Here is a 12,470-nt window from a genome sequence, read left to right as displayed (position 1 = left end):
TCTCAACCTTTCAAAGTCAGTTGTTCTTAGCTACATAGTGACCATTTTCGCCACTTTTTGCCCTATATCATTACTATCACTCATTACTGCTACTGTATTTTTCCCCTCTTCTACTCTAGGCATACATCTAATCACATATAGAGAGCGTTATTGAAACGACTCAAGTCAGTTAAGAACAAACTCTTATTTACAATCACGGCCGGTGGTGATACAGCCTGGAATCGAACCACGGTCTGTAGGGACTCGAGAGCAGGGAACACTGTGGGAAAGGGGCGTGTACAAATGGAACAATTGTGCCTTTTTGACTGAAATATGGAGGTGGCTCTGAACAAGCGTTCAACTAGCTGGGATGCAGCTAGTGTCATCAAAGCACAAAGCATAGCAAGTTAGAAGAAATAGGTTAAGGTTACGAAAAGGCTTAGGCTTACCCCAAATGTCACCTCCGTTCGTAGCTGTACTCCGTCCGTGTAGGCGCACAACAAGTCATCACACAGAGAGCACACTTGAAGCACAACTGCGCTGCCTGGAAGGCCGCAACGGACTGAATTGGAATCCCTCAAACAGCACACTAACTACATTCCGCTTTATGATGTCACAGTCAGCCCCTCGGAACACTGGTCCTCAACAATCTCAAACACCTTGGATACCAAAGCCAAACATTCTCGAATCACTCACATTCACAAATCAACCAGGGAGAAGAAGGCTGCCATGAATTGAATGCTGAAAAGCTAACCTCCTTCACAGAGCAACATCATAGGACTGGGAGTTTGTGTTCAACAGCAGGTTAGACTCTGCCACTTGTTCCCTTCAACTGCTTGCGTTCCCCTATTATCAAGGGCTTAGTTCCTCTATAGGCTACAGTGCAGATACTTCACATGCAGAGTACAACAACAAATAACAGAGGGCCTGTTACCACACCCTATAGGCTAGGAGTTGAACTTGGACCACAATGACATTGGTAGTAATTAGCCTGCAGCATAAATGACAGTGGAAATGGAAGTGCGACACATAGAGGAAAAGTCCTAATCCTAATCAAATAGACACATTTTTTTATTTATTTTTTTATTTCACCTTTATTTAACCAGGTAGGCAAGTTGAGAACAACTTCTCATTTACAATTGCGACCTAGCCAAGATAAAGCAAAGCAGTTTGACACATACAACGACACAGACTTACACATGGAGTAAAACAAACATACAGTCAATAATACAGTATAAACAAGTCTATATACCATGTGAGCAAATGAGGTGAGATAAGGGAGGTAAAGGTCAAAAAAAGGCCATGGTGGCAAAGTAAATACAATATAGCAAGTCAAACACTGGAATGGTAGATTTGCAAATGGAAGAAATGTCCAAAGTAGCAATAAAAATAATGGGGTGCAAAGGAGCTAAATTAATTCATTCATTAAATACAGTAGGGAAAGAGGTAGTTGTTTGGCCTAAATTATAGGTGGGCTATGTACAGGTGCAGTAATCTGTGAGCTGCTCTGACAGTTGGTGCTTAAAGCTAGTGAGGGAGATAAGTGTTTCCAGTTTCACAGATTTTTCTACTTCCTTCCAGTCATTGGCAGCAGAGAACTGGAAGGAAGGAGAGGCGGCCAAAGAAAGATTTGGTTTTGGGGGTGACTAGAGAGATATACATACACCTGTTTAGCAGAAATGCTTGTGTTACTAGCTCCAACAGCACAGTCAAGTCTAACAAGTAAGATCGAACCATGTTCCAACATTCCACACAATACACCCAAATGGAATTGGAATACATCAATATATGGACGAGCCATGTCAGACAGTCCGTAGACTAACATACCTTACAATACAATACTTTATATATCCACATGACATGAGCTATGCAAACGACCTCCACGTTAGGAATGTGCCCAGTGATATCTAACAAAAACACACATGGCAAGACAGGAAGGAAGACATGCAGAAGTGCTCATGAAGAGGACACGAAGAAGACCGGAATCATCTCCAAGTGAACAATGTCAAAGGAATAGGTCAAGTCATATAGATAGGGAGGCATTTCACCGCCACCCACTGGACCACAAGTCATTTAGCCAACACTGGCTCATCATTCAAGCCACATAGGGAGGGATCTTAACACCACCTGCTGGATCAGAAGTGCCACTCACAATGGCCACACAGAGCATTTCTCCCTCAACCTGATGCAATTGTCACAACAAGTACGTGGTCAAAATCAAACATTAACTACCAACAGATCATCAAATAGGCAAACACATGCTCATGTAGAGTACCTCAAATTATACAGTTACTTTGTCACCAAACCTAATCTGTCATTCATCTACAAATACATGCTCTTCTAAAGCCACAATGCAATGTTCACATGGTAGATTTCAGTTCTTACAATCTATGTCACTATTACTTCATTTGACTGCTCTTAAATCATATTCACTTAACCCTTTTGTTCACCTGCTGATTTTCTGCTGGTTTGTCTCTTGCAGATTTGGACATCATGTGAATGTATGTTTCTCAAGTATCAAAAGAGGGTAAGTTACATTGACCTACTTTATGAAAAACGGAATGCTACTTTTCTCTCTAGCCTAGTGCACTCTTTATCTGTAAGCTCTCCTACTGGTGTAGGTAGCTCCAAAAAAAAAGCTCCAGATGCCATTACCCCATGTAGCCTATAGAACTTTATCTCGACGACCACATTTTACACCAATGCACCCCGAGAATCGGTTGGTGGTCGGGAATCAAGTGGATGATTCTGGGACCAATTACAGGAGGGGGTCTGTCTGTTGGATGAGGGGTGTACTGAACTGTGCCTATAGCATGTCAAGAATCCCTCCAACGGGAAATAGGCTTTGGCAAATGGCCAGGGGCGCTGTCCTTTTCAGCACCACGGAGCTCCGCTATTACCTGTCTCATGAGTGAAGATGCAACAGCAGACAATTCCTGCTCTTTGGTCCGGCAATTACACACTTTAGCCGTGTCATTGCTGCATTTAACTGGCAGCCTGTATTTAGGGCCTTTACTTTGTCTTATCATTTCGATTCCTCAGCAAATCTTCTTTTAAAAATGAACTAAATCCCACATCAGAAGTCGACTTCAAATCACGTCAAGGACACACGACTCGACTCAACGGAAGTCAGTAGTATCAAATATTCTCCACTGTGAAGGTGTCATGTGCTGAGCCATTTAGTTCCTTATGAAGCCTATTTACGAAGCCAATACAGCAATCAACACGTACCTGCCCGCATTGCTGATTGCTATTTTGTAATTGGTCAACTACTAATAGGGCAATCATCCCGGCTGCTTGTGTCCTGTTTCGTAACAGCTCTTTTGCAAGCCCTTGATGATTACATCTATTGATTCCTGCCGTCCTGATACCTTTTCTCTTCATTCTCTTAAGGGATCTCGGATCTAGTCTAAAGGACTAACAATGGGTATGGCATTGGAATATTCAATCGCACACTGAATTCATCCCACTAAATACATTCCTTTCATTTCTCCATTTATTCCACCATATCGAAACAACTTACCTATGCACTCACACAAACAAGCACAAAAGGGCGACTTAATAATATCACGTCTAATTGGGTGGCCTACAACATTTCCTGTACCTTCAACCAAAACGTTGGTACCACTTTTTTTCGACCACCTTTCACTTGCGCTGGACAGAGATATATCATTTGACTTTCAATAGCTTAGTCAGTCGCATGAATTATGGGGTGCACACAGCTAACGTTGTAATGATCGGATCAAAACATGGATTTTTTGGGCCATCGAGGAATGTCACATGGCCCAGAAATGATTGAATGGCCATTTTCACAAAGGAAAAGACATACTCTAGCATGTTACATTCCAAGAGCAATTGGATTCGAAAAAACACAACGTACCCCACTTGGGGACCCGAGGACCGAGTTTGGGAAACACTGGCCTGAAGATCAAATACCAATAGGGAGCAACTATGACGTGCTCACACGCTGACAGTACCCGCGTTTAACCACTAGATGGCCTCCGTGCTCCACGGTAAAACTTTTCCCCTCTCATCAGCGGCACTGCAACATGGGACTTTCAAAGTCAGTTGTTCTTAGCTACATAGTGACCATTTTCGCCACTTTTTGCCCTATATCATTACTATCACTCATTACTGCTACTGTATTTTCCCCTCTTCTACTCTAGGCATACATCTAATCACATATAGAGAGCGTTATTGAAACGACTCAAGTCAGTTAAGAACAAACTCTTATTTACAATCACGGCCGGTGGTGATACAGCCTGGAATCGAACCACGGTCTGTAGGGACTCGAGAGCAGGGAAAACTGTGGGAAAGGGGCGTGTACAAATGGAACAATTGTGCCTTTTTGACTGAAATATGGAGGTGGCTCTTAAAAGAGCCTTTGGGGGATTTTGGAGATCAGGTCATCGTTTATGCGCGCTCTCCGCGAATACGACGGGCCAGCTGGATGTCCTTGGGCATGATGGTCACCCTCTTGGCGTGGATGGCGCACAGGTTGGTGTCCTCGAACAGGCCGACCAGGTAAGCCTCGCTTGCTTCCTGCAGGGCCATCACTGCGGAACTCTGGAAGCGCAGGTCGGTCTTAAAGTCCTGGGCAATTTCTCGCACCAGGCGCTGGAAAGGCAGTTTGCGGATCAGCAGCTCAGTGGACTTCTGGTAACGACGGATCTCTCTAAGAGCCACGGTGCCGGGCCTGTAACGGTGAGGCTTCTTCACGCCGCCGGTGGCCGGGGCGCTCTTGCGCGCAGCCTTGGTGGCGAGCTGCTTCCTGGGTGCTTTGCCACCGGTGGATTTGCGAGCGGTTTGCTTGGTTCTGGCCATGGCGCTAGCTAGCTTCCTTCTTTCACAGTCGGAGTATAGCCTCCAAATGCCTATGTGAAGTTTATAAAGCCGGCAGCGGCGTCTGCTGATTGGTCACCATCTCCGCACCGCCCTGATTGGCCCGTTGCGGAGGCCTCCTCCGCCGCCCATTGGACGGGAGGCTCGGCCTCTCCGTGCCGCCCCAAAATGCAACCCCCTCCCTCGCCGAGGCCCGCTTGGGTCTTTTGTTAGGGCCGCGAGCAACGTTACTCTTTACGCGCAATAATGCTCTCTCATTCTAGCCTAGTACTTGTTATTCTTCATTTTAGGCCTCATGTGGGCACTTGATACTGTGCCGTGTTTATGTGTGTATCTAACAAACGCGCCAAATAGTTGGCCAGGCATACAAAGGACACTTTGCGCTTTTGCTGAGCTAGGTGGTTGGCTCTTAAAAGAGCCTTTGGGGGTTGAGTAGTCAAGTTGCAGCCGCACCAGCGATTTTACTTGGCTTTGACGGCCTTCTCAGTCTTCTTGGGGAGCAGCACTGCCTGGATGTTGGGCAGAACACCACCCTGAGCGATGGTCACGCCGCCAAGCAGTTTGTTCAGCTCCTCGTCGTTACGGACTGCCAGCTGCAGGTGACGGGGGATGATACGAGTCTTCTTGTTGTCACGGGCAGCGTTTCCGGCCAACTCCAGGATCTCAGCAGTCAGGTACTCGAGCACTGCGGCCAGGTAGACTGGTGCGCCAGCGCCCACACGCTCGGCGTAGTTGCCTTTGCGCAGCAGCCTGTGCACACGGCCCACGGGGAACTGGAGCCCGGCACGGGATGAACGTGTCTTTGCCTTCGCCCTGGCCTTGCCTCCGGTTTTGCCTCTTCCGCTCATATTGGTAGCTTCAGTATGTCACAGAAAGTCTCAATGAGGCGCTGGCCACCTCGAGAGCCTTACTTATACCTCGCCACAAGAGGCATCGATTGGCCACTGGACCGGTGTGCCCTTATCCAATTGGAGTGAGGGAGAGACAGACAGTCAGCCCTAAGCCCGCCCGCCCGCAGGCAGCAGAGTGACAAGGGCTAGGCTACTCTGTTTCCCTCCGACTTTTGTTACTTTTTCTCATTGGCGGGAGCGCCAAAGTGACAACTCAAATCACTGAAACATGTATCAATCAATTCGAGAGTGGCTCATAATACAAATGGCTGCTGTCCAACACACTATAGTATGTATTCCTCTTATTATCAGGATCAATGTGACATGCGAATTCTAACACATATCACACCAATGTTGACTGGTGAGGGTGCTGCACTCTTGAGTGACAAATGTAAAGCCATTTAGCCACTCGAACATGTGGTGCGTAAGTCATTCATTTCATATCTTTTGCACCACAGGTAGGTAGGTAGGTAGGACGTACATGGAATGACATGCGCTTTTATGGAAAGAGGTGGGTGGCTCTTAAAAGAGCCTTTTGTGGTAACAACATGTGTCGAGTAGAAAGAACACTGTTTGGAATAGGTTTACTTCTTCTTGGGGGCTGCCTTCTTGGCCTTGGCTGCCTTGGGCTTGGCGGCTTTGGGCTTCACTGCCTTGGTAGCCTTCTTGGGGCTCTTGGCCGCTTTCTTGGCCGCTGCGGCGGGCTTCTTCACCTTCTTTGGGCTCTTGGCGGCCTTTTTGGGTGTAGCGGGCTTCTTGGCCTTCTTGGGGGACTTCTTTGCGGCCACGGCCTTCTTGGCTGCTACCTTCTTGGGCTTCTTGGCGGCGGCGGGCTTCTTGGCGGCCACCTTCTTAGCTTTGGGGGCTGCGGCTTTCTTGGCGGGCTTCTTTGCCTCGACGGCCTTCTTGTTGAGCTTGAAGGAGCCGGAGGCACCGGTGCCCTTGGTCTGGACCAGGGTGCCCTTGGTGACGAGGCTCTTGACGGCGATCTTGACACGGGAGTTGTTCTTCTCCACGTCGTAGCCGCCTGCCGCCAGAGACTTCTTGAGCGCGGCCAGGGACACGCCGCTCCTCTCCTTGGAGGCGGACACCGCCTTGACGATGAGCTCGCCTACGCTGGGTCCCGCTTTCTTGGGCTTGGCTGCTGCCTTCTTCTTGGGTGCCTTGGCCGGCGCGGCGGCGGCGGGTGCTGGTGCGACTTCTGCCATGTCTGTCGTTCGGTCCGGTAAACACACACACTTACAACACTACGGTAGTCTGTGAGGAGGAGTACTTTGCTGTAGACGCTGCTCTGCGCTATTGAAGCTCTACACCGTGCAGGGGGCTGGCCTTAAACGCGACATGAGAACCATGTAGACTCAAGCCACCCAGCTCGGCTTCTCCGGGCTGGCCAAATGCTCTTTCACTTGTGTTTTCTGGTCGCCAATATCGGGCCAAAAGTCACCGACGGAGCCGTGTTTTTGGCCCAAAAGCGAACGGCCCAGCGAGCAGACTTGTGTCCGTTCAGAATAAAGTCATGTGGGCTGCAGAAGCCCCGTGCATTTTGCTGCGACTCGCTCAAAACCTCACCGTTCGACTGTCGGGTGGAGCGGTGCGCACTGCTTTTCCTGTGCTATTTGTCTCCTAAATGGCCTAAAAGTGCATCCGATTGCGAGCACCATTGATTGTGGAGTGAGCCGAGATGTCTGGCAAGGGAATCAAATGGTTTGGCGTCCCCTGATGTGCTCCTTGGTGTTTTAAAGGAGAGCTCTTTTGGGGACCTTAAAACACATGCACTTGTGAGGCCTGGCTGAGACTAGTTTCACCTTGTATTCGTCATGTGTCCAGGAGGCACAGGAAATAATACACTGTGTGTGATGTTTTAGTCCTTTAGTTGGATTTGGAGCCTGCTCTTTGTGCACAGTGTGTGTTTTTTTCTTCTGCTAGGTGGTCTCTCTCTCTGTGTGTCTCTTTCAAAAGCAGATGAGGTGAGGGCCAAAGTAGTTGAGCTCACTCAGCTCGTCTGTCTGTGAACAGGCCGAGATAGGCTTTTGTGCCCTTCTCTCTCGCAGTCCTTCCTCGCTTGACTCCGCAGCGTGACTCGTGCCCGTCTTTGTGTCTGTGGGTCTTGGTGTCTGGCTGTGCGGCCGGCGCTATGGAGGCTGGCGCCCCATGTGCTTGTTCGCCCTGATATAGGCCGAGAGAGAGAGAGAGAGATTTGGAGGCTCTTCTTCTCCTCCTCCTCCCCCCCCTCTTGTACAGGTGGAACGGCTAGTTTCAATCGGTGACGTCACTTGCTCGGAGACTGTTCTTCATGTGTGCAGAGGGTCCCTGCTTCGGCCTAAAGTGATACAGTCTCCAGTCATTGGACTCCCCCTCACTGTGTTCTACTGGCATGCACACATTCCTACCCTGTTCATGTCAGCATCCTTTATCCCCCCCCCTCCCCACAATTGGACACATGTCCTCCACACAAACACACATGGATTTGCTTTTTTCACTGACAGGGTGGGTGGCTCTTAAAAGAGCCTTTGGGTTACTACAGCACTCCAAATGCGCTGTTTATTTGGAGCTGGTGTACTTGGTCACGGCCTTGGTGCCCTCGGACACTGCGTGCTTGGCCAGCTCTCCGGGGAGCAGCAGGCGCACTGCGGTCTGGATCTCCCTGGAGGTGATGGTGGAACGCTTGTTGTAGTGGGCCAGGCGAGACGACTCTCCGGCGATACGCTCGAAGATGTCGTTCACGAACGAGTTCATGATTCCCATGGCCTTGGAGGAGATGCCGGTATCGGGGTGGACCTGCTTCAGGACTTTGTACACGTAAATGGCGTAGCTCTCCTTCCTCGACTTTCGGCGTTTCTTGCCGCCTTTCCCTGCGGTCTTGGTGACGGCTTTCTTGGAGCCCTTCTTGGGCGCGGACTTTGCTGGCTCGGGCATGATGCTGGTGTCTCGTTGCTTCTCACAAACGAATGAGGGGGTGGAGAGCCCTTTCCGTCTTATGAAGACGAAGCTAAGCTAATTCGCCGGCCGTGGACACACCCCTGCTTTCTCATAGGCGCCCCTGCCATTTGCCCAGTGGAGCTGAGCGCGCATAAGAGCCTTCCACTCAGAGGCTTGCTTCCCTAACAAAGACCTGTCCCCCCCCCCCCCCCCCCCCTTATTCCATAGCCTATGCTCTGTCACTGGTGGGGAATGGTGTGTTTCAAAAAAAGATCCATGCAATGGCCAGACATAAGGCACCCCTTTTTGGACTTGGTGGGGATTTCCCAGGCGTGGTGCCTTTATTTCAGGTGTCTCGTAATACGACTGTACGCAAAGCCTGCACTGAACATAGCCTCCTGTCATGAACACTCCCTCCCCGTCCACTCAGAGTGGCTCGTGGTTTAATACGACTGTACTGAACATAGCCTCCTGTCATTTAACACTCCCTCCCTGTCCACTCAAGAGTGGCTCATGGTTTCCTACAATGGATTTGGCCCTTTTGAAGCGGATGTGGGTGGCTCTTAAAAGAGCCTTTGGGTTCAAGTCGGGATGTTGACGTTCCGAAAAGAGTGCGTTTAACCGCCGAAACCGTACAGGGTGCGTCCCTGGCGTTTCAGAGCGTAGACCACGTCCATGGCCGTAACGGTCTTCCTCTTGGCGTGCTCGGTGTAGGTGACGGCGTCACGGATCACGTTCTCAAGGAACACCTTCAGGACACCGCGGGTCTCCTCGTAGATCAGGCCGGAGATACGCTTCACGCCGCCACGGCGAGCCAGACGGCGAATGGCGGGCTTGGTGATTCCCTGGATGTTATCGCGGAGAACCTTACGGTGACGCTTGGCGCCTCCTTTTCCGAGTCCCTTGCCGCCTTTACCTCTTCCAGACATCGTGTAGTTCGCTAGCTGAGTTCAAGTGAATGAATGACGCAATTTTTGGGGCTTGGTGCTCTTATTATCTGCGTTTGGTGGACCTGATTGAAGCCAGTGGCACAGAAAGCGCGCGCTTTTGCCTGGCCTCTGCTGCAAAGGGGAGGGCGTTCGTTCTAGGGAACTATGGAGGAAGAAGAAATGAAAGCTACTTACATGCGCGGGAAACACACTCAAATACTGAGCTATGTTGAACACAAGGCCCAACTGTGACAACTGGGGGATCCACTACTAATCTGTGTCCCACTCTTCACATTGATTGGTGTTGTTCTTCTTGTTGTTGTTGTTGTTGTTGTTGCACCTGATTCAACTCTTTCAATCAGCTGTGCCTCTCCAGCGCTACAACAAAAATGGCTACTCTACCCCTGCCTGGAGTTGGGAAACACTGAACTAGTAGGATTCAACCCACTGCAGTTGCCAGTCACACCTAATAGAGATAGGCGTTAAAACCTCAAATAGTGTCACAAGTACAAAGGAGAAACGAAGTGGAACATATACGGGAAACAAATACACAAGGAACGCGGTCGGGAATCAAGTGGATGATTCTGGGACCAATTACAGGGGGGGGTCTGTCTGTTGGATGAGGGGTGTACTGAACTGTGCCTATAGCATGTCAAGAATCCCTCCAACGGGAAATAGGCTTTGGCAAATGGCCAGGGGCGCTGTCCTTTTCAGCACCACGGAGCTCCGCTATTACCTGTCTCATGAGTGAAGATGCAACAGCAGACAATTCCTGCTCTTTGGTCCGGCAATTACACACTTTAGCCGTGTCATTGCTGCATTTAACTGGCAGCCTGTATTTAGGGCCTTTACTTTGTCTTATCATTTCGATTCCTCAGCAAATCTTCTTTTAAAAATGAACTAAATCCCACATCAGAAGTCGACTTCAAATCACGTCAAGGACACACGACTCGACTCAACGGAAGTCAGTAGTATCAAATATTCTCCACTGTGAAGGTGTCATGTGCTGAGCCATTTAGTTCCTTATGAAGCCTATTTACGAAGCCAATACAGCAATCAACACGTACCTGCCCGCATTGCTGATTGCTATTTTGTAATTGGTCAACTACTAATAGGGCAATCATCCCGGCTGCTTGTGTCCTGTTTCGTAACAGCTCTTTTGCAAGCCCTTGATGATTACATCTATTGATTCCTGCCGTCCTGATACCTTTTCTCTTCATTCTCTTAAGGGATCTCGGATCTAGTCTAAAGGACTAACAATGGGTATGGCATTGGAATATTCAATCGCACACTGAATTCATCCCACTAAATACATTCCTTTCATTTCTCCATTTATTCCACCATATCGAAACAACTTACCTATGCACTCACACAAACAAGCACAAAAGGGCGACTTAATAATATCACGTCTAATTGGGTGGCCTACAACATTTCCTGTACCTTCAACCAAAACGTTGGTACCACTTTTTTTCGACCACCTTTCACTTGCGCTGGACAGAGATATATCATTTGACTTTCAATAGCTTAGTCAGTCGCATGAATTATGGGGTGCACACAGCTAACGTTGTAATGATCGGATCAAAACATGGATTTTTTGGGCCATCGAGGAATGTCACATGGCCCAGAAATGATTGAATGGCCATTTTCACAAAGGAAAAGACATACTCTAGCATGTTACATTCCAAGAGCAATTGGATTCGAAAAAACACAACGTACCCCACTTGGGGACCCGAGGACCGAGTTTGGGAAACACTGGCCTGAAGATCAAATACCAATAGGGAGCAACTATGACGTGCTCACACGCTGACAGTACCCGCGTTTAACCACTAGATGGCCTCCGTGCTCCACGGTAAAACTTTTCCCCTCTCATCAGCGGCACTGCAACATGGGACTTTCAAAGTCAGTTGTTCTTAGCTACATAGTGACCATTTTCGCCACTTTTTGCCCTATATCATTACTATCACTCATTACTGCTACTGTATTTTCCCCTCTTCTACTCTAGGCATACATCTAATCACATATAGAGAGCGTTATTGAAACGACTCAAGTCAGTTAAGAACAAACTCTTATTTACAATCACGGCCGGTGGTGATACAGCCTGGAATCGAACCACGGTCTGTAGGGACTCGAGAGCAGGGAAAACTGTGGGAAAGGGGCGTGTACAAATGGAACAATTGTGCCTTTTTGACTGAAATATGGAGGTGGCTCTTAAAAGAGCCTTTGGGGGATTTTGGAGATCAGGTCATCGTTTATGCGCGCTCTCCGCGAATACGACGGGCCAGCTGGATGTCCTTGGGCATGATGGTCACCCTCTTGGCGTGGATGGCGCACAGGTTGGTGTCCTCGAACAGGCCGACCAGGTAAGCCTCGCTTGCTTCCTGCAGGGCCATCACTGCGGAACTCTGGAAGCGCAGGTCGGTCTTAAAGTCCTGGGCAATTTCTCGCACCAGGCGCTGGAAAGGCAGTTTGCGGATCAGCAGCTCAGTGGACTTCTGGTAACGACGGATCTCTCTAAGAGCCACGGTGCCGGGCCTGTAACGGTGAGGCTTCTTCACGCCGCCGGTGGCCGGGGCGCTCTTGCGCGCAGCCTTGGTGGCGAGCTGCTTCCTGGGTGCTTTGCCACCGGTGGATTTGCGAGCGGTTTGCTTGGTTCTGGCCATGGCGCTAGCTAGCTTCCTTCTTTCACAGTCGGAGTATAGCCTCCAAATGCCTATGTGAAGTTTATAAAGCCGGCAGCGGCGTCTGCTGATTGGTCACCATCTCCGCACCGCCCTGATTGGCCCGTTGCGGAGGCCTCCTCCGCCGCCCATTGGACGGGAGGCTCGGCCTCTCCGTGCCGCCCCAAAATGCAACCCCCTCCCTCGCCGAGGCCCGCTTGGGTCTTTTGTTAGGGCCGCGAGCAACGTTACTC

At 49.4% G+C, this 12,470-nt stretch overlaps 1 protein-coding gene across 1 annotated transcript; it reads right to left on the bottom strand.

The window, feature by feature from the left end:
- Window positions 1-4,392: 4,392 nt before the first annotated feature.
- Window positions 4,393-12,219, bottom strand: LOC116372477 (histone H3-like). The gene is made up of 2 exons (XM_031821282.1): window positions 11,821-12,219; window positions 4,393-4,809 (listed from the first exon to the last, which is right to left on the bottom strand). The coding sequence occupies exons 1-2, from the start codon at window positions 12,217-12,219 to the stop codon at window positions 4,393-4,395; spliced, it is 816 nt and encodes a 271-aa protein (XP_031677142.1).
- Window positions 12,220-12,470: the final 251 nt, after the last annotated feature.

The sequence above is a fragment of the Oncorhynchus kisutch genome, unplaced genomic scaffold (assembly GCF_002021735.2).
Source record: "Oncorhynchus kisutch isolate 150728-3 unplaced genomic scaffold, Okis_V2 scaffold3955, whole genome shotgun sequence".
NCBI lineage: Eukaryota > Metazoa > Chordata > Actinopteri > Salmoniformes > Salmonidae > Oncorhynchus > Oncorhynchus kisutch.
Note: the sequence above shows the minus strand (reverse complement) of the source record. Positions and strands in the feature narration are given on the sequence as shown.

Coding starts and splice junctions, on each gene's coding strand:
- LOC116372477 (XM_031821282.1), bottom strand. CDS start 12,219: ATGGCCAGAACCAAGCAAACCGCTCGCAAATCCACCGGTGGCAAAGCA. Junction 4,810..11,820: donor TGGCCCGTCGTATTCGCGGA/GAGCGCGCATAA, acceptor AGGAAGCTAGCT/AGCGCCATGGCCAGAACCAA.